Source organism: Microtus pennsylvanicus, chromosome 5 (assembly GCF_037038515.1).
Source record: "Microtus pennsylvanicus isolate mMicPen1 chromosome 5, mMicPen1.hap1, whole genome shotgun sequence".
NCBI classification, from domain to species: Eukaryota; Metazoa; Chordata; class Mammalia; order Rodentia; family Cricetidae; genus Microtus; species Microtus pennsylvanicus.
Window position 1 is genome coordinate 68,680,176 of NC_134583.1, and position 23,193 is coordinate 68,703,368.

The 23,193-nt window shown below is 43.8% G+C and overlaps 2 protein-coding genes across 7 annotated transcripts in view; both read left to right on the forward strand.

The window, feature by feature from the left end:
- The window catches only part of Srcap (Snf2 related CREBBP activator protein), a 51,097-nt gene extending 32,600 nt beyond the window's left edge, over positions 1 to 18,497 (forward strand). For all 6 annotated transcript variants that reach the window (XM_075972355.1, XM_075972359.1, XM_075972358.1 and 3 more), the window contains 9 exons: positions 4,954 to 5,219; positions 5,358 to 5,560; positions 8,714 to 8,883; positions 9,041 to 9,237; positions 9,331 to 9,445; positions 9,635 to 9,754; positions 14,804 to 14,998; positions 15,151 to 15,234; positions 15,336 to 18,497. In XM_075972355.1, the coding sequence (XP_075828470.1) occupies positions 4,954 to 5,219; positions 5,358 to 5,560; positions 8,714 to 8,883; positions 9,041 to 9,237; positions 9,331 to 9,445; positions 9,635 to 9,754; positions 14,804 to 14,998; positions 15,151 to 15,234; positions 15,336 to 18,104 (4,119 nt within the window). In that variant the 3' untranslated portion in view covers positions 18,105 to 18,497. The remainder of the gene's footprint in view (positions 1 to 4,953; positions 5,220 to 5,357; positions 5,561 to 8,713; positions 8,884 to 9,040; positions 9,238 to 9,330; positions 9,446 to 9,634; positions 9,755 to 14,803; positions 14,999 to 15,150; positions 15,235 to 15,335) is intronic.
- A 115-nt stretch (positions 18,498 to 18,612) lies between these two features.
- Tmem265 (transmembrane protein 265) lies at positions 18,613 to 22,320 on the forward strand. Its single transcript, XM_075972361.1, has 3 exons — positions 18,613 to 19,045; positions 20,301 to 20,471; positions 21,839 to 22,320. Exons 2-3 carry the CDS (start codon positions 20,304 to 20,306, stop codon positions 21,998 to 22,000), a joined length of 330 nt encoding a protein of 109 aa, XP_075828476.1. The 5' UTR covers positions 18,613 to 19,045; positions 20,301 to 20,303; the 3' UTR covers positions 22,001 to 22,320.
- Positions 22,321 to 23,193: the final 873 nt, after the last annotated feature.

Consider the following 23,193-nt stretch of genomic DNA (forward strand, 5'->3'; position numbering starts at 1 on the left):
AAAGTAACTAGTGGGGGGCTAGAGAGATGACTTAGTTGTTGAGAGTACTGACTACTCTTACAAAGGATCTGGGTTCAATTCCCAGTGTTCATATGGTGGCTCATAACCATCTGTAACTCCAGTCCTATAGAATATCTGACACCCAGCTCTGTGGGCACTGCACATACATGGTGCAGAGTTATCCAGGCAGGCGGAACATCCATACACATAAATATTTTTAAAAAAATACATGCATGGGTGTGGGTATGGATGCTAGCCGTTTTTCACCCTCCATAAATAACTTCTTTGAATTCCTTCCCACTGTGGTTGAACCCTTCTTCCCAACTCCCCTATAGCAGGCTTTCTTGAACCTCCAACCCCCAAATCGTGACAGAGACTTAGTGTTAATTATGAGTGCTTAACCTTAACTTAGGTTTGTTTCTAGCTAGCTTTTTAACTTAAACGAACCCATTTTTATTCATGTGTGTGCTGCGGTGAGGCTAGTTTGCCTCATTGTGTACTGTCCTTCCTGCCTCTTCCGTGGCTGGCTGGCTTCCCCTTTCTCTCTGTCTACCAGCCCTGTCTATACTCTGCCTAGCTATTGGCCATTCAGTTTTTTATTAGACTAATCTTGTAGTGAGGAGCTGTGGGCAGGCCTGCTTTTCATCCCGCCCGGCTCCCACGTGGCTAGCTTAACCCCGGGAATAGCAGACAAATTGTATTCATTTAAACACTACCTGGCCCATTAGCTCTAGCCTCTTACTGGCTAACTCTCACATCTTGATTAACCCATTTCTATTAATGTGTGTAGCGCCACGAGGTGGTGGCCTGCAGGGAAGATTCTAACCTGCGTCCATCTTGGGCCGGAGCTTCATCGCGTCTGTCTCACTGCCTTCTTCCCAGCATTCTGTTCTGTTTATTCTACCTACCTAATTTTCTGTCCTATCAAAGGGCCAAGGCAAGCTCTTTATTAACCAATGAAAATAACACACAGACAGAAGGCCCACCTACATCATAATCTGGTGCCTTAGGCAGGCAAGGTGAAATACCAACACATCTTTACATAGTAAAACAAATGCGGTATACGCAAATGCAACACATCTTTACATAGTTAAACAGTTCTGTGACACAAACAAATACAACAAATACTCTATTCCATAACAGTTCCCTCTTTAATATCTTTTGTGTTTTATTTTTGGTGGTCCACTGAATTTAATTAGGCTCCCTTACCTGAACATGAGTAGGGTGGTTATTAAACTGTGACTGTACTACTGAAGAAAATGGCTCCCCATTTCCTCATGTTGCTATGAGTTCCTGAGGGTAACAACTATGTCCAGAAGACACTATTTCGTAGCACTCCTCCTTAATATCCAGCTCTTATATTCTTTCTCTCTCTCTTGCTTGATATTTTCTGTTCTTTGGAAGCGGTGATACAGATGACCTATTTAGGGCTGAGTACTTAACATTTGCGTTACTACCCTCGGCAAACAGAATCTTCTCTGCCCCAAAGATGAGAGAGCAGTGCTGATCTCAGTACAAGATGATCTAAACCTAGAAGTGTTTAGGATGCACCTTTTATTGTGAACTCAGGTAGTCAGGTTTGTCTGGCAGTACATTTACCCACTGAGCCATTTTACCAGCCCAGCCATGGACTTTTGGGCAGGTTTAAAGTACCAACCTTCTTCCTGTGGAGGATGCCTCAAATCCGAACCAATCAATTGGATACCTCTATAACATGCTACTGTTAACTAATGGGCACATCTTTCTTGGTATGTTGGTTTTATAACTTGTAGGGTTCATGGCCAGAAAAGACCTTTGCTGACTTTACTTCCCCAGCAGTTTATTGAACGTTTTGTGGTATGCTATGACAGCTGGGTCTACCCAAAATGTGTGAAATCTTCTGCAGTAGAGTTTCACCACCTTATCTCATGGGAAACCACGAGCAATAGGAATAGTCTGTGTTGTTTGGGGGCCTTCTGGGTTCTCTGTGACCAACAATTCATAGGTAGATATCTCAGACCTGGCAACTGGATTTCATTTGCTAACCTACGACTTTTAGAAATAGCCTTATCCACCCAGCAGGTTACCTGCTTGTGCCTTTTTTCTTTTCTTTCTTTTTTTTTCTTTTTGTATTATGTGTGTGGACTGGAGAGTTCTCCCAGTGGTTAAAAGCACTTGTTTTTGTAGAGGATTGTAGTTTAATTCCCAGCACCCACATGGTAGTTCACAATCATCCATAACTCCAGTTCCGGGAGATGTAACACCCTCTTCTAGCTTTTAGGGCATTTAATTCATAGACATATATGCATGCAAAAACACCCACACAGAAAAATGTATTAAAATTACATGTTTGTATGCTTTAGGGGGAAAGACTTTAGAAAAGGGCATCAAGGAGTCACACTGTTCACTTAATTTGAGACCTGTTGTTCTCTCTGATTTTGGGGTTTACATTTTCTTGACTAGCCTGGAGCCAACAAACTTCATAATTCTCCTGTCTTTTCCCTTTCCATGCTGTGACCACAGGCATTTGTAAGGATGACTAGTGTGTTACTTGGGGTATTGGGATCCAAATTCAGTAACTCATGATTGTAGAGCAAATACTCTTAAATGCTAGGTCATATTTCTTAGCCCTTTAATTATTTATACACACACAATTTATTTTGAAGCAGGGTCTCTATGTAACCCTGACTGTTCTGTAACTTACTATGTAGACCAAGCTGGCCTGGAATGTGTGCCCTCAATAGTGTTTTTACATATATTAGTTTACAAGTTTCTTTATGATTTCCTCATTTGTAATTTTAGTTATTTCTCCCTTTATCCTCTGCTCTCCCCCATTCCCCACCCACGTACCTTTCCATAACTGATAGTCTCTTCTAATGCAGTGGTTCTCAACCTTCCTTTCTTTAATACAGTTCCTCATGTTGTGGTGACCCCAACGATGAAATTATTTTTGTTGTTACTTCATAATTGTAATTTTGCTACTGTTATTAATCACAATGTAAATATTTGGTATACAGGATACTTTATACAACCCCTGGGAAGGGTTTGTGACCCACATGTTGGGAACCACAGCTCTAAGGTCATAAATTCTATCCCCCTCATAGCTTCGTGGTCTCTATAAGCGCTCCAAGTTAAACTCAAATTTAAAATTTCAGCACTAAGATATACATATGATAGAAAATTTGTAACATCTCTCTAAGGTTGGGTTACCTCACTCAGTATATTTGTAGTCCCATGCAATTTTCAGAATTTGATTCTTCCTTATAGCTGGATTAAAACCCAATTGTGCAAAAATAACACATTAAAATTTTTGTTTTTATTTTTGTGTTGGTGATTAAACCCAAGGCCTCTATCTAACTAGAAGTAAAGTGATCAGAACAATGTAGAGATGGCTGACTCTTGTTAAGTCTACCATATGCCTTGCCACTATGGGGATTATAGAATTATAGAGCCTGAAATATCTGTCAATCTTCTCGAGTGTATCTTCAGTTCTACTGCGATTCATGAAAGAATTCACTGATAAATTATGATACATATATGTGTGTGTGTGTGTTTATGAATGCTAAATGCTAAAACGTATATTTGTGGGGGTTGTGGTTAATCTTGTCAAGGAACATGGGAGTAGTTTGATAAATATGACTCTGATTGGTAGCTATATAACTTTAAATACAAATTTGCATGAATAGTTAGTATATTATAAATGTTCCATAATACAGACAGTTTTTGATTTGAACTTACTTGGTTTATCATGTACTTCTAGTTAGAATGTTAATTTTTATTGTATACCCCACTGATTATATTGGTTAAGGTAAAAATTATGTGCATATAAGGAAAAATAGCCTTTTATTTATACTGTGGATGATATTACTAGTTCTCATTAGCAAATCCTCCCCCCATTTTGGAAATATAGTTGTCTAGCCATAAATTACTATTAATGTCTACTGTGTAGTTTCTAACTTCACATTAACAGTGACAGAACTTGAAAACGAAGTATTACAGTTAAATTATGTTTAAAAAAAGTGTGCATGTGTTTGTGTATATGTGTGTGTGTGTGTATTTATAGAAAGTCTACCCCCCAAAAAAAATTAAACCAAAATACAGAAAAGTGTGTTTATCTAAAATCATAATTTTTAAGGTTATTCCCTAAGTAAAGCATGAAGCATGGAGGTTTTTCCTTGCTTTTTCCTACACTTCTCTCTACCATCATACAGAAAGATTTTACTTCATAATTAGAAGGCCCCTCCTTAGCCGGGCAGTGGTGGCACATGTCTTTAATCCTAGCACAAGGAGGCAGAGGCAGGAAAATCTCTTGAGTCTGAGGCAAGCCTGTTCTACAGATGGAGTTTCAGGATGGCCACGGCTACATAGGAAAAAAACCCTGTCTCAGACAAAACAGAAAAACATCCTTCTTTATTTCATGCTTTCACATTCTTGCTGTTTTAGTCAGCCCCACCCCCTGATTTTTTTTCTTCCTTTTTTGAGACTTCCCTCCCCCCAGAGTACTAGAATAAAGGCTGCACACCTGACTCAATACCTGTTGACTTTTAAATTACATTTATTTATTTGTGTATGTGCATGCAAGTGCCCATTTGCATTCTGTAGACCTACTACAAGAAAATAAGTTATATGTCCTAAAGTTGAATGTTACATAACAAAATTGCCACAAATCAGCTATGCTATAAACTGGGATATGTAGGTCTTCACTTTAATGTTCAGCAATTCTGCTTTAACAAGCACGCAAGGAAAGAAGAGTTTTCTCTTGTAGAGGATGACTTCATTTAACATTGTGAAAACAACAGTTTTCATTGACAAATTTTGAAAATGATAAAGCACATGGTAGATGCCTTAGATCTTATTACTACAGACTCCATCTATAAGAGTTTAGGTTTTTATAAAGTTTTGTTGCAAATTCTTGAGTACACCAATTTTTGTTTTGTTTTGTTTTGTTTTTTGTTTTGTTTTGTTTTTCTTTAGGATTCTCTGGAAGAAAAGCGGAAGCAGCAACGATCTGAACGCTTGGAACGGATTTTCCAACTTAGTGAGGCTCATGGGGCCCTGGCACCCGTGTATGGGACTGAAGTCCTGGATTTCTGTACCTTGCCCCAACCTGTTGCCAGCCCCATCAGCCCTCGTTCTCCTGGCCCCAGCCACCCCATCTTTTGGACTTATACTGAGGCTGCCCATCAGGCTGTACTGTTTCCCCAGCAGCGTCTAGACCAGCTGTCAGAAATCATTGAGAGGTTGGCAGGGCTAAGTGATGATGGGGAGTGGGTCTTGGGGCTACAGTGGATTTAGTTCCTAGGGTTAATGAAGGTGCTAAATTCAGTGATAATTTCAGGGTCATATCTTTTACATTGTTTACTTTCTTCCTTTCACAGGTTCATCTTTGTTATGCCTCCTGTGGAGGCACCTCCCCCTTCCCTGCATGCCTGCCACCCACCTCCTTGGATGGCCCCTCATCAGGCAGCCTTCCAGGAACAATTGGCCAGTGAGCTCTGGCCTCGAGCCCGTCCTTTGCACCGTATTGTATGTAATATGCGTACCCAGTTCCCTGACTTGAGACTCATCCAGTATGATTGTGGTGAGTTCTTGGCTGTTGCAGGACCACCAATATTTCTTTGTTTTGCTTTGTTTTGTTTGAGGCAGTAGCTCGTGTATCCCAAGATTGCCTGTGATTTGCTTGTAGAGCTGAGGATGACCTTGAACTTCTGATTAACCAGATTATTCTGCACTCTTAATGACAAGACAGTTTATATCAATGAGATGTAGCATAGAGGTAGCATTTTGGTAGCTTTGTGGAAGTTAAGTATATGTGATGTTGATTTATTGACTCAGTGATTATTATCACATCTGTCATTTTGCTTTTCATTTGGGATAATAAGTGAGACCAGCATAGCATAGAGTGTGAAAGCACACCTTCAATCCCAGCAGAGGCCAGCAAATCTTTTAATTCAAGGCCACCCTGGTTTACAGAGCAGGTTCGGGTTCCAGGATAGCTAATACTACACACAGAAACATTGTTTTGAAAAAGCCACAAGTTATGGGAAAAGGCAGCTGTGTGTGATGGCACACACCTGTAATCCTAGCACTTAGGACAAAGGCAGGAAAATTACTCCCAAGTTCAAGACAAATCTGGCCTATATAGCAAGTTTCGGCCATCCAGGGCTACAAATCATGACCTTGTTTTAAAAAGTTCATGGGAAGGTCTGGAGAGATGGCCCAGAGGTTAAGAACACTGACTGCTCTTCCAGAGGTCCTGAGTACAATTCCCAGCAACTACATGGTGACACACAACCATCTATAGTGAAATATGGTGCCCTCTTCTGGCCTGTAGGCATACATGAAGGCACTGTATATATCATTAATAAATAAATAAATAAATAAATAAATAAATAAATAAATAAATAAATAAATAAATAAAAGTTCATGGGAAGCACTGAAGGTTAAGAGTGCTTCCAGAAGCAGGGCGATGGTGGCGCACGCCTTTAATCCCCGTTCTTGGGAGGCAGAGGCCAGCCTGGTCTACAGAGTGAGTTCCAGGACAGCCAGAGGTATTAGATGGAGAAACCCTGTCTAGAAAAAAGAAAGAAAGAAAGAAAGAAAGAAAGAAAGAAAGAAAGAAATCTTTACCTCTTACTCTTAAGCTATTTATTCTCCTGATTATTTTTGCAGTGTTACGATGACTACCAAAACTGACAATTTCCTAATGTCCTAGAATATGAGAAAAGATGAATTTTTATTCATGTTTGCTCAGTAAACAAAAGACCTTTTTATGCCTGGGATAGTAGTACATGCCTATAATCCCAGCCTCTGAGAAATTTGAACAGGAAGATAAGTTTGAGGCCTTATTTACACAGTAAGACCTGATTTGGGGCGGGCGGGGTGGAAGGGGAGGTTCTGTGTATGTGATGTGTGTCTGTGCCTGCGTGTCTGCATAAGTTCTTGTGTCTGTGTTTTGAGGGTGAAAGCCAGAGGCCAATATCAGTTTTTCTTTATTACTCCATCTTTTTTCTATAATTAAATTTGTTTTTCGACAATTTTATTATTGATTGGTACATATTTATATATATATGCAGATGTGTGTGTAGCTGTATCATTCTAATTACTCTCACATACATTTTATTTCCCTCTCGCTTCCTACTTACTTTTTTTTTTGAGTTCCTCGAAATGATTTCTCCTAGAACTTGCTCTTTAGGCCAGGCTAGCCTTGAGCTCAAGGAAAGCTGCCTCCCTCTGCCTCCCAGAGAGCCAGGATTAATTTTGCTGCCACCACCTGGTCCCACTTTCTTTTTGTTTGTTTGTTTGTTTGTTTTGTTATTGTTGTTTGTTTTGTTTTTCAGGACATGGTTTCTCTCTAGTTTTGGAGCCTGTCCTGGACCTAGCTCCTGTAGACCAGGTTGACCTTGAATTTACAGAGATCCTCCTGCCTCTGCCTCCCGAGTGCTGGGATTAAAAGTCTGCGCCACCACTGCCCAGTGGCCCCCCACTTTATTTCTTGTCATAGGGTCTCTTATTAAATCCGAAGCTCACTATTTGAGCTAGCTTGGCTGGCCATCGATCCCCCTTGCCCTATCTTCCTGTCTTCACCCCCACCCCCCAGCTTTTCCATGGATGTTAGGAATCCAAACTGAGGCGCTCATGCTTACATAGCAAATCATTGTGCCATCTCCTCAGCCACCCCTCTCCCCCACCTCACCCCTATTTTGGATAACATCTGAAACCATAATGGGTTAATTGAAGGACTTTTGAAACTGGGTTAAGGGTTTAGCTCAGTGATAAGTGCTTTCCTAGCATGCATAGGGCCCTAAACTCAATCCCTAGCCCTACTCCCCTCACCACACACACACTGAAACTTGGAACTAAGAATGAAGTAACTCCAGGTTTCAACTGAGGTTGTCCTAGATCTCAAACACTGCCAGAAATTCTTATTATTTTGTTAGTTTCCTGTGGGTGTCTACATGGTAGGTATGAGGCCCAAGGTAGTTTTTGAGAGTTTGCTCCATATGGGTTCCAAAACTAACTCAAGTTGACAGGCTTGGCAGCAAGTACCTTTATTCGTTGGTCACTTGCTAGTTAGCTCACTAGAAATAATACGTTATTTCTATTTGTCTTAATTTTTAAAAAATTAGCTTTACTTACTTGATGTGTTTTGCCTGTGTGTGTATGTATGTATGTTATATGCATGCCTGGTGCTCAAGGTCAGAAGAAGACATCGGATTCCCTGGAACTAGAATTACAGATGATTGTGATCCACCGTGTGGGTACTGGAAACCAAACCTGGTTCCTCTGCAAGAGCAAGTACTCTTGCAATTTCTCGAGTCTTAACATAGCCTTAGCATCATTTCTATGTGTTGGATCATTAAACTAGATTACCTCTTGACATCCTGACCTGCGTCCAGCAGTGATAGTGCACCCCTTTAATCACAGCACCAGAGAGGCAGAGGCAAGTAAATCTCTTAGGTTGAAGTCAACCTGGTATACAGGGTGTATTCTAAGACAGGATTGTTAAACAGAGAAACCCTGTCTCAAAAAAAAGAAAAAAAGAAAGGAAGGAAGAAAGAAAGAAAAGGAGAGAAAGAGACTAGCAAATGGAGAGAGAATTGTCTTTTATTCAGTGAACCAGTTGAAACCTTTGTGCAAAGGCCTTTCTTACCTTTCAACTGTAGCTTTCTAGTATTATTTTTTTCTATATCATCATGTAGCTAACTGTTTGTGCTCCTTCCTATTTCTTCAGGGAAGTTGCAGACATTGGCAGTGCTGTTGCGGCAGCTCAAGGCAGAGGGCCACCGGGTGCTCATTTTCACCCAGATGACCCGGATGCTGGATGTATTAGAGCAGTTTCTCACCTATCATGGTCACTTATATTTGCGTCTGGATGGGTCTACTAGAGTTGAGCAGAGACAGGTAATTTAAGCATCCTTATCCCTCCAGAGACTCCCCTCAGCTTTTGTTTCTTTTTCTCAAACTTCCAGCTTAGAGAAGGGACCTTAAAAATTAAAAAGCCTTTGGTTTGTTTTGGGAATAAGTCTCCAAATACCATCTTTTTTCCCTTTCCTTTTAGGCCTTGATGGAACGGTTCAATGCAGACAAACGCATATTCTGCTTCATCCTTTCAACTCGAAGTGGGGGTGTGGGTGTGAACCTGACGGGAGCAGACACTGTTGTTTTTTATGACAGCGACTGGAATCCCACCATGGATGCTCAAGCCCAGGATCGCTGTCATCGAATTGGTCAGACTCGGGATGTCCACATCTATAGGTATTATTGCCCGATCTTACCTCAATTTACTCCTTCCTTATATTCAGGAATCTTGATATATTTAGCTGTTCACACCTCACTTCCATTTCCTAGGCTTATCAGTGAACGAACAGTAGAGGAGAACATTCTTAAGAAGGCAAATCAGAAGAGAATGTTGGGAGATATGGCCATTGAGGGAGGGAACTTCACTACAGCCTATTTTAAACAGGTACAAAATAAAATCCTTCGGTCTAGACAGAAGAGAACTTTTCTTGAAGGGTTACTCCTGTTTGCTAGACAACTGTTGCTTTGACCTTCACATCTGTCTCTCAATCTGCAGTGCCTCCATACCTCAAAGGTTTTTGCCTAGAAGTAATATTTCATTGGTTGACCTCTTCCCTTCTGTTCTATCTAATAGCAGACCATCAGAGAGCTGTTTGATATGCCTCTGGAAGAGCCACCTGGCTCATCTGCATCTTCTGTTCCTGAGGAAGAAGAGGAGGCTGTGGCCAGCAAGCAGACTCATATTTTGGAGCAGGTAACAAAAGAGGGATCAATCCTAAAATAGTACTGCTGCTTAGATATATGTTGGCTTTCATTTATATTTGAGTTTATCCATGAAAAAGTAGAATTTCTATTGGTTCCCAGTTTATAGGCAGTGGATTTTTGTTTTGTTTGATACTCTTACTGTTTGTTTTTTTTTTAATATTTATTATGTATACAATATTCTGTCTGTATGTCTGCAGGCCAGAAGAGGGCACCAGACCTCATTACAGATGGTTGTGAGCCACCATGTGGTTGCTGGGAATTGAACTCAGGACCTTTGGAAGAGCAGGCAATGCTCTTAACCACTGAGCCATCTCTCCAGCCCCTGTTTGATACTCTTTATTTGCTTGCTTATTTGTTTGTTTTGTTTTGTTTTTCGAGGCAGGGTTTCTCTGTGTAACAGTCCTAGCTGTCCTAGAACTTGTCTCTGTAGACCAGACTGACTTTGAACTCACTGAGAACTGCTTGCCTTTTCCTCCTGAGAGCCAGGATTAAAGATGTGCGCTACTGCCACCCAGCTGACTTTCTTTTCTTTTTAAAGTTTATAATGTGATTATATCATTTCCCTCTTTCCTTTTTTTCCCTCCAAGCTTTACCCTCCTTGCTCTCATTGAAATTCATGGCCTCTTTTTTTTTATTATTAATTCTTGCTACATACATATATGTGTACATGTGTTTGTGTATATGTTTATTCCTAAATACATAAGTACAACCTGTTCAGCCCATTTAATATTACTCATGTATGTTTTCAGAGCTGAAAGTATTGTAACCGATTGATGTGCTCTTCCCTGGGGAAGACGAGTCCTCCTGTTCTCATCCATCATTTCTTAGTTGCTTCTAGTTCTTTGTGAAGGATTGGGGCCTCGTGCTTTCCGCACCCACTTTGGCACATCTATTAATGTTGTCCTGTTCAACTCATGCTTAGGCAGTCATGGTCGTGAGACTTCTGACATTTGTAAGAGACACAGTCTTATAACAAATTGCCTGATCTCTGGCTTTTACAATCTTTCTGCCCCCTCTTCGAAAGTGTCTCGGGCCTTAGATGATGTATCCTTTGGGATAGGGCTCCACTACTGCATTTTGATTGGTTGCGATTTTCCTGGAAAGACACGTTTGGTTTTTGGTTTTGTTTGTTGTTGCATGGTTTTTTGGTTTGTTTGTTTGTTTGTTTTTTAAAGACATTTTGTTTCCTTTATTTTAATTTTTTATTTTTTTAAAGATTTATTTATTTATTATGTATACAACACTCCTTCCACGTATGCTTGCATGCCAGAAGAGGGCACCAGATCTCATTATAGATGACTGTGAGCCACCATGTGGTTGCTGGGAATTGAACTCAGGACCTCGGGAAGAGCAGTCAGTGCTCTTAACCTCTGAGCCATCTCTCCAGCCCCTTTTTTGGTGTGTTCTTTGTTGTGGGTTTCTGTTTGGTTTGGGTTTTGTTTTTTGAGACAGGTTTCTCTGTGCAGCCTTGACTGTCCTGGTAATCACTCTGTAGATCAGGCTGGCCTGGAACTCTCAAAGATCTGCCTGTCTCTTCCTCTGAAGTGCCAGGATTAAAGGTATGCACCACCACCCAGCTCTTTTTAACTTTTTAAAAATTATATTTATACTTTGTGTGTCTCTGTATGGGTATGTACACCTTTGTGTATCCAGAGAGATGCACAAAGTAATAAATATAATTTTGTGGAGACCAGAGGACAGCATGTAATAGTTGATTATCTCTTCACTATGTGCATTCCAGTAACTAAAAGCAAGGATCTTTACCTGCCAAGTTATCTTCCCAGGCCAGATTTTAGAGGTTGTGTTTTAAGGGAGGAGGCCGCTTGTTTGTTCCTAGCTGCTCAACTCTGAAATAACCTCACAGAAACTGTATTAATTAAATCACTGCTTGGCCCATTAGCTTTAGCTTCTTATTGGCTCTTACATCTTAATTTAACCCATTTCTATTAATCTGTGTATCTGCCACGAAGCTGTGACTTACCGAGTAAAGTTCTGGCGTCTCTGATGGGGCTACATGGCGTCTCTAAACTCCACCTTCCTTCTCCCAGCATTCAGTTTAATTTTCCCTGCCAACCAAAATTCTGCCTCCACAGACCTAAGACAGTTTCTTTATTAACCAATGGTATTCACAGCATACAGAGGGGAATCTCACATCAGGGTTGTTTGTTTGTTTGTTTGTTTGGAGACAGTGTCTACTTCCTGGAGTACAGAACAGGCTACAAATATGACTCAAGGACTTCAAAAAGAAACTGGAGCCATGGGTGATCGCTGTGTGTCTGAGTCCAGCCTGGTCTATAGCTACACAGAGAGACTTGTTTCAAAGTGGGAAAGAAGGATCTAGAGAGATGGCTTAGTTTTTAAAAGCATTTACTGTTCTTGCAAAGGTTCAGTTCTCAGCAACCACATGCTGGTGCTTAATCACCTGCAGCTTTAGTTCCAGGGAATCCAGTACTCATCCTTTTCTGACCTCTTAGGGCATAAGGTGTACATACATGCAGGGCAACACTCCTACACATAAATCTAAAAGGTTGATTCCTGGGCCTCCATTTCAAAACCTACTAAACTGTAACTCTTTTTTTAATTTTTTTTTAGTTTTTTTTAGTTTTTTCGAGACAGGGTTTCTCTGTGGCTTTGGAGCCTGTCCTGGAACTAGCTCTGTAGACCAGGCTGGTCTCGAACTCACAGAGATCCGCCTACCTCTGCCTCCCGAGTGCTGGGATTAAAGGCGTGTGCCACCATCGCCCGGCTTAAACTGTAACTCCTTAGTGCTAGATATAAGTAAGCATTAACCTCTTATATTTTTTTTCAGAACCACCTTTAAATGTGCCTACGGGGAAGGGTTTTGCTTGAGGTAAATGTGTAAAGATCTGATTTGCTATTGTCCCTGGATTTGGCACCATGGGTATTCTTGCTACTACTCTTAACCTAGAATAGCCACTGAATGAATCCCTAGGTTTACTAATGGGATCAAGAATAAAGGTGTTGCCCATTTCCTTATTAGTGAAGTTTAATGGAAAGAGATAGGTGCATCTTTAAGTGGTAACTATGTGTCTCAAAGCTTGGATAACATTGATGGAAAAAGTCACTTAGTGCCGGGCGGTGGTGGCGCACGCCTTTAATCCCAGCACTCGGGAGGCAGAGGCAGGCGGATCTCTGTGAGTTCGAGGCCAGCCTGGTCTACAAGAGCTAGTTCCAGGACAGGAACCAAAAGCCACAGAGAAACCCTGTCTCGAAAAATTAAAAAAAAAAAAGTCACTTAGTTATGGTCATCTGCCTTTACTAAGTTTTGCAGGATATTATGTAGCATGCAGTATGTTGTATAATTCTTAGAAAAATGGAAAGTAAACTACAGATGTAAAAGAGCATCTTGAAAGGTTACCTACCAGATGCTTTCTTGTTGCTGAGCATATGCTTTAGACTTTTTTTTTTAACGTTTATTTAATTATTATGTATGGGGAGGGTAAACACATGCCACAGCTTACGTGTGGAGGTCAGAGGAGTTGTGCGAGTCAGTGATCCTTTAAAATGTGGGTTTCAAAGATTCAATTCTGGTTGTTAGGTTTGGTGGCCATTGCCTTAACCCACTAAGCTAATTCAGTGACCCATAGGCAGCTTCTTTTAGTGGGTTTGATGTGAATTTAATTATTGGTCATGTGTGTTTGCGTGTACGTGTAGATTCATTAGTTTCTAGAGTCTAGAAGAGAGCATTGGAATGAATCCCTGGAGTTAGAGTTTACGGGCTCAAAGTACTAGGAACTGAAAGGATCTTCTGCAAGAACAGCAGGTGTTCTTCTGAGCCGTCTCTCCAGCTCTTACTTTGTGATCTTGTTCTTCATGTTTTTGTTGCTGGGGATGGAACCCAGGATTTAGGCAAGTACTCTCAACAGCTGCATCCTCAACTCATTCCTAATCTTTTTTTTTTTTAAGAGAGAAACTCTGAGGCTAAATTATAAAGGAAAGGAACAGTCATTTGTTCCCTAGTGGGAGAGTTAGTTAGTGAAAGCCATTCTGCCTTGTGTTGAGCTTTGAGTTGCTTTGGTAACTCTAGTGTTGTGTAGACCATTGCTGAGTTCAGCTTTAAATCTGTTTTTACATAAACTTGGATTAAATGTTTTTTGTTTGATTGGTTTTTGTTTTTACTTGAGATAGAGACTCACTGTTAAGGCTTGGCTGATAGGAATCTCTTTAGACCAGGCTGGCCTCGAACTCACAGGTAATCTACCTACTGTTGTCTCCTCAATACTGGGGATTAAAGGTGTGTACTGCCTCTATTTCTTCAGGAATATAATGCACGCATTCAGGAGGCAGAGGTAGGTGGAGCTCTGTTAGTTCAAAGATAGCCTAGTCTACACATCGATGTCCAAGCAGGGCCTCATAATAAGATCTTTGTTATCCTTGTCATAAATAAAATGTAATTACAAGATATTAATAGTTTATTTTGTTTTGTTTTGAGACAAGGTCTTGTCATGTGTCTCTGGTTTGTTTTCCTGGAACATTTTGTGTAGAGCAAACTGACTTCCGACTTTCAGTAATCCTATTTATGCCTCCTGAGGGCTGAGATTATGGGCATGTACCTGCATCATTCCTTGAAAAGTTTTATTGTTTTATTTAAATAATTTTTTTCTTTTTAATTATGTGTATATTATGTCTATGTGTGGGTATATACATATGAGTGCAGGTACTTTGAGAAGGCAGTGGGGCTGGACTTCCCCTAAAACTGGAATTGAGCCATCTGATAGGTCTTCTGCAAGAGTGGTAAGCTTTTTGTAGTTCTGAGGCATCTCTCCAGCTCCATTCCCCTGTTTTTTCTTTGCAATTTTTTTTATTATTTACTATATGCATATGTGCCATTACATGCATATGGAGGTCAGAGAGCAAATTTCTAGAATCCATCCTTCCACTATGGGTTCTGAGGATCAAAGTCAGGCTGTCAGACTTGCTGGGCAAATGCTTTTAACCAGTGAGCTGTTTTGTTGCCGTCCAGATGCTTACATTTCTTATTTGTGTGTGTTTTGTTTTGTTTCTGTGTACCTTGAAGGCATTGTGTCGGGCAGAAGATGAAGAAGATATCCGTGCAGCCACCCAGGCCAAGGCTGAACAAGTGGCTGAGCTTGCAGAATTTAATGAGAATGATGGGTTTCCTGCTGGTGAGGGAGAAGAGGCCAGTCGGCCTGGGGCTGAGGAAGAGGAGATGTCCAGGGCTGAACAGGAAATTGCAGCACTTGTAGAACAGGTCAGTATAGATCCACTACTGTTTCTCTTCATCTGCCAAAACTTACGCCAGGACTCAGACCTGCCCCCCCCCCCTTCCTTGGTGATAATAAATACTGGTGATAGGCCCCGCACTCTTGGTCCTTCTGTTTATCCAGTTACTCTTCTCTACAGCTGACTCCCATTGAGCGCTATGCCATGAAGTTCCTAGAAGCGTCATTGGAGGAAATAAGCCGAGAGGAGCTCAAGCAGGCAGAAGTAAGTCTTTCTGGGGAATGAGGTAGTGGGGAACTGATAATTTCTACTACGCCTGGCTTTGCTCTACCCCTTGCTGACCATATTGGACTTGTTGTTGGTAGGAACAAGTGGAAGCTGCCCGAAAAGACCTGGATCAAGCCAAGGACGAAGTGTTTCGACTGCCCCAAGAAGAAGAGGAAGGGCCAGGGGCTGGGGATGAGATGTCTTGTGGGACTAGTGGAGGCAGCCACCGGCGCAGTAAGAAAGTCAGGGCTCCTGAAAGGCTGGGGACTCGTGTCAGTGAGCGTCTTCGTGGAGCTCGGGCTGAGACTCAAGGAGCAAACCACACTCCTGTCACATCTAGCCATCTTACCTGCAACACCATCATGCCTCCCCAGTGCAGCCCTGTGAGAGAACGAATTCCCAGGCCAGTGCCTAGGCCTCGACCTGCCCCTGCTCCCGCCCCTGCCCCTGCCCCCGCTCCCGCCCCTGCCCCTGCTCCTGCCCCTGCCCCCGCTCCCGCCCCTGCCCCTGCTCCTGCCCCTGCCCCTGCCCCTGCCCCTGTCTCTGCCTCCACTCCCGCTCCTACTCCTGCTATAACTTCTGCTCTAGCTCCAGCTCCCATACCCATTTCAGCCCCAAATCCAATAACCATTCTTCCTGTCCACATCTTGCCTACTCCTGCACCTCTGCTTCAGCTTCCTCCATCTTGTTCTCCTAATTGCATCCCTTCTACTTGTGCCCCAATACCCACTTGTGCCCCCTCACTAGCTCAAACCTCTCATTTGATCTCTTCACCAGCCCTGCTTGATTCCCTTCCTATTCCCATCTCTCCTGGAGTTACCAACCTTCCCTTGGACTCAGGAGACGTGGAGCTGTGTGCACAAGAGTTGGTACCTATGGAGTCTCTAGAACTGCCTGGAACCGCCAATTCTGAGGCTTCCCTAGTTAGCCTTGCTCCCCCAAATGATCTTTTGCCAGAGCCTGTTGATATTCTGCCTGAGTCAGAGAAGAATCTTCTTCTAACTCCTGTACCCAGTTCAAACCTGGAGGCTGACAGCATCCCTAATGGCCAGGAGCAGGAGGTGCCAGGTCCTATCGAGGGGACCAGTCCCACACTACTACCTGGTAGTGAGGAGTTGACCACGAGTCTGAATGAGAGCAATGGGCTGGAGCTGCCACCCTCAGCAACATCTGATAAGCCACTTCAGGAGGTTTTGGAGGTTCACAGGAACTTGGAAAAAATGGGAGAGGTTCAGATCCCAATTTCTAACCCAGAAAAACCACAAGAACTTGTTAGAGCTGAGGTTATAGCCCCATCAACCTCATCTTCAGCCACCTCCTCTCCTGAGGGTCCTTCGCCTGCCCGTCCCCCACGGCGTCGCACCAGTGCTGATGTAGAAATCAGGGGTCAGGGGTCTGGCCGGGCAGGACAACCCCCAGGTCCCAAAGTGCTTCGAAAGCTACCAGGACGGCTAGTAACTGTAGTAGAGGAGAAAGAGCTCGTGAGACGGCGGCGACATCGGGGAGCTGCCAGCACCCTAGTTCCGGAAGCTAGCACCAGTCCAGGAAGCCCATCAGCCCACAGCATATCAGGGCCAGAATCCTCACCTCCCAGCAGTGGACCCTGTGAAGCTGCTCCGTCATCCTCACTGTCCACCCCAACCCAGCATCCCTTCATAGCTTGTCGACACATTGAACTGGGTATGACTGGTGGGGGCAGCCCAGAGAATGGAGAAGGAGCAGAAGTTGCCATCACTCCACCTGCTGTGAAACGTCGGAGGGGGAGGCCCCCTAAGAAGAACAGGTCTCCAGCAGATGCTGGGAGAGGGGTGGATGAGACACCTTCATCTGTCTCTAAGGGGAAGACCAATGGGGTTGACCCAGTTCCTGGGCCTGAGGCAGTAACTGTTGCAGAGCCTGCCCTCAGGTCTCAGGTTGTTCCTGGACCCCAGCCTCTTGGACCTGAACCAGTTCACAGACCAGAGCCCATCCTATCACCTGTGGAGAAAAGACGACGTGGGCGTCCCCCTAAAGCAAGGGATTTGCCTGTTCCTGGGACCATATCCTCTCCAGGGGATGGCAATTTAGAGAGCCGGACACAGCCACTCCCTTTCCCAGCCACCCTGACACCACTCCCACCACTCCTAGCCTGTCCCACTGCTGTCGCCAACACTGTCACCACTGTCACCATTTCAACATCGCCACCTAAGCGGAAGCGGGGCCGACCTCCCAAGAATCCCCCATCACCACGGGCCAGCCAGCTCCCTGTCTTGGACACCGACAGCCCTTCTGTCCTTGAGAGTTGTGGATCGGGTGTGCGGAGGCAACCCCTGGGCCAGGCGGAAAGTGAAGGCAGTTCCTCTGATGAGGATGGAAGCCGTCCTCTCACCCGCCTGGCCCGCCTACGGCTTGAAGCAGAGGGGAAGCAGGGAAGAAAGAGTGAAGGGTCCATGGTGATGGCCGTAATTCAGGATGACCTGGATTTAGCAGATAGTGGGCCAAGTGGGTTAGAACTGACACCACCTGTGGTCTCATTAACTCCCAAATTTCGGTCAACCCGTCTGCGTCCAGGGTCTCTAGTTCCCCCACTAGAAACTGAAAAAATGCCTCGCAAAAGGTCAGGGGCTCCAGTTGGGAGTTCTGGGATGGCAAAGCGGGGCCGCTTGCAGCCCCCAAGTCCCTTGGGGCCTGAGGGTTCAGTAGAGGAGTCAGAGGCAGAAGCCTCAGGTGACGAGGAGGAAGGAGATGGAACCCCACGCCGCCGAACCGGTCCCCGCAGGCTCGTTGGGACCACCAACCAAGGGGACCAGCGTATCCTGCGTAGTAGTGCTCCTCCCCACCTATCTATCCCTACTATTAGTCACAGAGGTCGCAAGGCCAAGACGTGAGTGGGTAGGCCCTTCACCTAGGTATTCCACCATGGTCGCTTCCCCACGCCCAGGCCTGACTCTGTTAACCACTACTTGAAGTCTGAGGGGAAAAGCCTCCAGGGAGACATGGGGGGCTGTCTCCCTTTCCACCAAAGTAGGGGGTAGGTAACTGGTTGTCATGGAAATGGGGCTTATCACAACCCCCCTTCTACCCTACATGGCTGGGCAGTGTTAAGGGTGGCAAGGTAGTCTCTGACCCCACCCCCTTGTACTTGATTCCCCAGCTGTCTTTCACAGCCTCAAACCCTTAGGGAAAAGGGGGAGGGGCTTTTCTTCAATGAGGTGGGGTGGGTTTGGTTTTTTTTTTTTTTTTTTAAAGAAAACATAATAAACTTAGTTTCTGTACAAGCATCCGTGTAAGGAGGCTTCTGATTTTATGGTCTGGTGGAGGGTTGGGTGGGAACTTGGATGTAATTTTTCACCTCCCTCTTGCAATGATCCCATACCTGATCTTTAATACAAGATTGTATACTTTTAAGTCAGAACTTAACTCCTCTCTCAGTCAAGAAAAGGGAAGATTGTCAGATATGATCTGTTAGGCTGGTAGTTCTCAGTTCACTCAGACATACTCTTCTCTGACTCTTGAACTTGCCCTCAGCTTCCCACACCTTGGAGTCCCTTTCACCCTCCTTGCTCAGGTGCTTCCTTACACTCCTTTCTTCAGAAAGCAGGCATCCTCCACTTGCTTCATGCCTTGGCCCTCCTCTGCTCTCCACCTAGCCAAACTGGTTTGAGTTGGCCATGCCCCTTCCCAGCTCCCTGGGCTCTTCACATGGTGGCTGGTCCCACAACTCTACCTTGGCTTGGCTTGGAGCCATGAGTCAGCTTCATCTCCACCCAAGCCAAATCAAACGTGAGGCAGGAGCCGAAACTCACAGTCCCTCAAAGCCTATAGCCAGGTAAGAACCTGTTTGTGTTTATAGTTTCTGACCTAACTCCCTGGGCCCTCTTGGGCTCTTCTCATTGGCTGACAACTTCAGTTCTTGCCTCAACTTGCACTGCAGCTTTGCTACACATCCTTTTGTGCTCTCGTCTCTCATTTTGTGCAGTCTCTTTACTTGTGCTTGGCGAACCACAGGTGGTTTCACTTTGTCTAAGCCGTAGGAGAATGATTGGGCAAGAGAGTGGAAAGGTATTGTGATGAGCATGGAGGGCCTGAGAAGGAGTGAGAAAAAGGCACTATGCAGGTGTCTGTGTGGGCTCTGGCACAGTCTGATTTGTCTTACGGGGCATGGGTTAAAATGAAGAGAGAAGGTGGCAGGAAGGCATCATTACAGAGCTATGTTCAGCGTTTGGGTTTTAGTTTTTTTTTTCCTATTACATTTTTGTTTTGAGACAGGATCTCCTATATCCTCAAACTCCAAGGTAGCGATGCTGGTCTTGAACTCTTGATCTTTCTGCTTCCACCTGTCCAGAGTTGAGATTAGAGATGTCTGCCACTACTCTTGGGTCAGGTGTTTGTTTTAAATTTTTTGGTTTTTTTTGTTTTTACTTTTTATAAACAGCAAGAAAAGATCTTAACTGTGTGATTTTCTTTTTCCCTTTCCTTCCTCCCCAGAACTGTTTTCATGCTGGGTGTGGTGTCACTTGTCTTTAATCCCAGCACTACCACTCAGGAGGTAGAGCCAGGTGAATCTCTGAGTCCTAGGCAGCCTGGTCTACATAGTGAGTTCCAGAACAGTCAGAACTATATAGAGAAACCCTGTTCAAAAAAAGAATTATCCTAGCACAAAGGAACAAAGGCAGGCTATCTCTGTATTTGAGGCAGCCTTGTGTACATACTGAGTTCCAGGCCAACCAGGGAGAGCTAAACGGTGAGACCCTGACTCAAAAAAAGGCACCTTCTTAAAAGGTTTTGAAATTTTATATCCTGCTTCTCAATATGCATGTCAGTTTGCTTCTTTGTGCTTATCAAACTACGAGTATATTCACATATTTGCCTTCAGAGACTTAGGACTCTACAGTGAAGGAAAGCAGTCCATCCACGTATTTATTAGTTTCCTGCCTTGAGTCATTGGAGGAATTTCCCAGTACAACAGCATTCCTAAGTATAGGGTATGACAGTAGACAGCATGCTTTGAGAAGGGTGGAGTCACCACGCCAGAACAAGAGCTCATTTGTTGGGCTTAAAAATACCTTGACTATCGCCCACAGGTGATGGAGGACGAGGAGAATGCAGCGGAGAGCTTGATGAGCAACATGGAAGCTGCTCATGCTCCATCCCCTATCCACTGCTGCTGGCTCCGCCTCCGATACTTGGCAGCTACTAGCATTATCTGTGGCTGTTCTTGCCTGGGAGTCATGGCTCTTGTGTTTGCTGTCAAGGTGAGGAATAAAATTTCTGTGGGTACGGGGGTGGGTATAAGAAAATGATTTTGTGTATCTGATAGGTCTACAGTTAAACAGTTACTAAATACCTAGTGATTCTTAGGTATGGGCTTAGTGCCTGAATAGGAATGCATTCAAAGGACCCATGTCTTAATGGAAGAGATAGCTGTAGAAACAGAGAATTAGTAAGTGCAGCTCACCAATACTATGGGACAGGGGAAGCACAGGGTACTTTAGGAACAAAGGAACAAGGAAAGTTGTTTGTGTGTGGGGGTGGAGTGAATCTTTTAGAGTAAGTGGCTTCCAAAGGCCCTAAAAGACAACAAGGAGAAGGTAATTTTAAAGGGTGAATGGGGGTAAAAGGATAATCCAGATAGCAGCAGCAGTGAGCACTGGTGTGGGCTAAATGAGGAGCACTGAAGATTGACACCAGAGATCTAGATTCCTGAGGGCTTCCAGTTCTGTACTTGGAAATTGTGACTTTATCTCGAATACTAGAGAGCAATGTAAAAATTATTTCAGGGCAGTGACATGGCCAGATTTGTGTTTTTGGAAGATCTACTCAAAGCCTCCTTTGAGGTTGAACCACAAGGGGCCAAACTACAGGCAGACAGTTGAGTAGTGATGAGAGCAATATCCAGGATGTGGACGAAGTTCAGTTGCTAAAGATTTGCCTGTCCCCTTTTTGTGGCTGGGGTGGGGATGGCATTACTAGGAATTGAACCCAGAGCCTTGCCCATGGTTAAGTGCATTGTCACTGAGCTCAGCATTCAATGTATGCCTCCTGAAAGACTATTCAAGTTAACATAACATTCTGGGATTTTCTCACCCCTCTTGACAGTCAGAAAATAGCCCTCCTGTCACCATAGAAATTTCACTGGGGCAAACTCATAAAAAAGAATCCTTGATGATAAAAATGATGATACATATTGGACCCTGAGTGATCTGACTGGATGTGACTCACTTGAGTTACAAATTTCAAATTCTGAATGAATGAACATAGGACAGATAGAAAATAATGGGACTAGACGGACTCAAAAGTATTTTCCAGTCCAGAAATGTAATTCAGCAGAGTACTTGGCTGGTGTGCCCAAGCCCTGCTTTCGGCACCATACCATAAAACCAGCCAAAGTCATTAAACAGCACTTTCCCAGTGCAGTCTTCTAAGCTGACTATGGCCAATTGAAAGGTACGCAGGAAGGCAGTGAATGGTTTGTGTTGTAGAGGAGAAGAAAGGCAAACGAAAGGATGTAAGATGTTTGGATGTGCGGTCATGAGCTGTGATAGATCAAAGAGTGGAATGGGCAGTGGACACTTTGGGACTGAAGCAGGGGGAAAATCTAACCAAGAACCTGCCCCCACAGGCAGAAGAGCGGCATAAGGCAGGCCAGTCGGAGGAGGCCATATACTGGGGGGCCCGGGCGCGGAGACTCATTCTGGCCAGTTTTGCTGTCTGGTTTGCTGTCCTTGTTCTGGGTCCCCTGCTGCTGTGGCTTCTCTCCTACACCATTGCGCAGGCTGAGTAATCCTGGATGGCCTTTGCTGAGAGCCAGTCAAGACCTGGATCCAGTCCAACAGTGCAGCAGTGCTCGGTTCTGGTGACAGGAGTGGTTCGTGGTTCTTCCTGTCTGGAAGGACGTTGCCTTTCTCTGGAGCCATTGGAAGAGCCCATCTAGGCTACTCAAAGCACCTGAGACTTCACGGGGAGGTCAGCCTGCTCTGTTCTTTCATTACCCTCTGCTTTGTCTCCCCTGCCCCTCCATCCTAGGAGCCTCCATTCAGAGAAAGGGTTGAAAACCAGGCTTGATTTTATTAGAATTTGTTTTGTAATAAAAATCTTTTTTGGTGGTGAAATATTGTCTTGTTTTTTTTTCCTGCTTTCCCTTGGGCCTTTGATAAAGGCAAGACTCATACCTTCATCCGCCTTCTAACTTCTATCTAGTTGCCCCCGAGACAAGGATAGGATGATTGTGTGTGTGTGTGTGTGTGTGTGTGTGTGTGTGTGTATTTTTTGGAATTTTCCTTGGGGAGAAAGGGAGGGAACAGCTTCTTATCTATCAGCCATGACTGTTAAGTCAGACAAGAATAGTAATGGTAGCTAGCACGTGTTTATTGAATAGTTGCTGCTAGGCTATGTTCCAGGCACTGTTTGTTTCTTCTGAGTCCTCACAGTGACTCAATAGGTACCATTGTTTTTTATAGTTAAGGAAACGTGTATATGTGTGTCCTTGGTCTGAAAACTTGAAAATAGAAAAGGTAGGTTGAATTCAGACAGACAGTTTGATTCCAGAAGGATGAAAAGATTAGATTACAAGAACATTCACCCCTAGCCGGGCGGTGGTGGTGCACACCTTTAATCTCAGCACTTGGGAGACAGAGGCAGGCGGATCTCTGTAAATTCGAGACCAGCCTGGTCTACAAGAGCTAGTTCCAGGACAGGCTCCAAAACCACAGAGAAACCCTGTCTCGAAAAACCAAAAAAAAAAAAAAAAAAAAAGAAGAAGAAGAAGAACATTCACCCTTTATACTGATGGTTATATGATTAAGTATATTTTATATTCTTTATCTTGGGGTCTACAAATTTACATATCGGGATATGTTTCTGGGTTTTTATTTTGGTGGTTTAGTTTTTTCTGTTTTTGTTATTGTTGTAGTTTGTCAGATTATGCTTAGAGTTGCTGTGCCTATGCTGGAATTACTGGTGTGCACCACCATGGTT

Coding starts and splice junctions, on each gene's coding strand:
- Tmem265 (XM_075972361.1), top strand. CDS start 20,304: ATGGAGGACGAGGAGAATGCAGCGGAGAGCTTGATGAGCAACATGGAA. Junction 20,472..21,838: donor CTCTTGTGTTTGCTGTCAAG/GTGAGGAATAAA, acceptor CTGCCCCCACAG/GCAGAAGAGCGGCATAAGGC.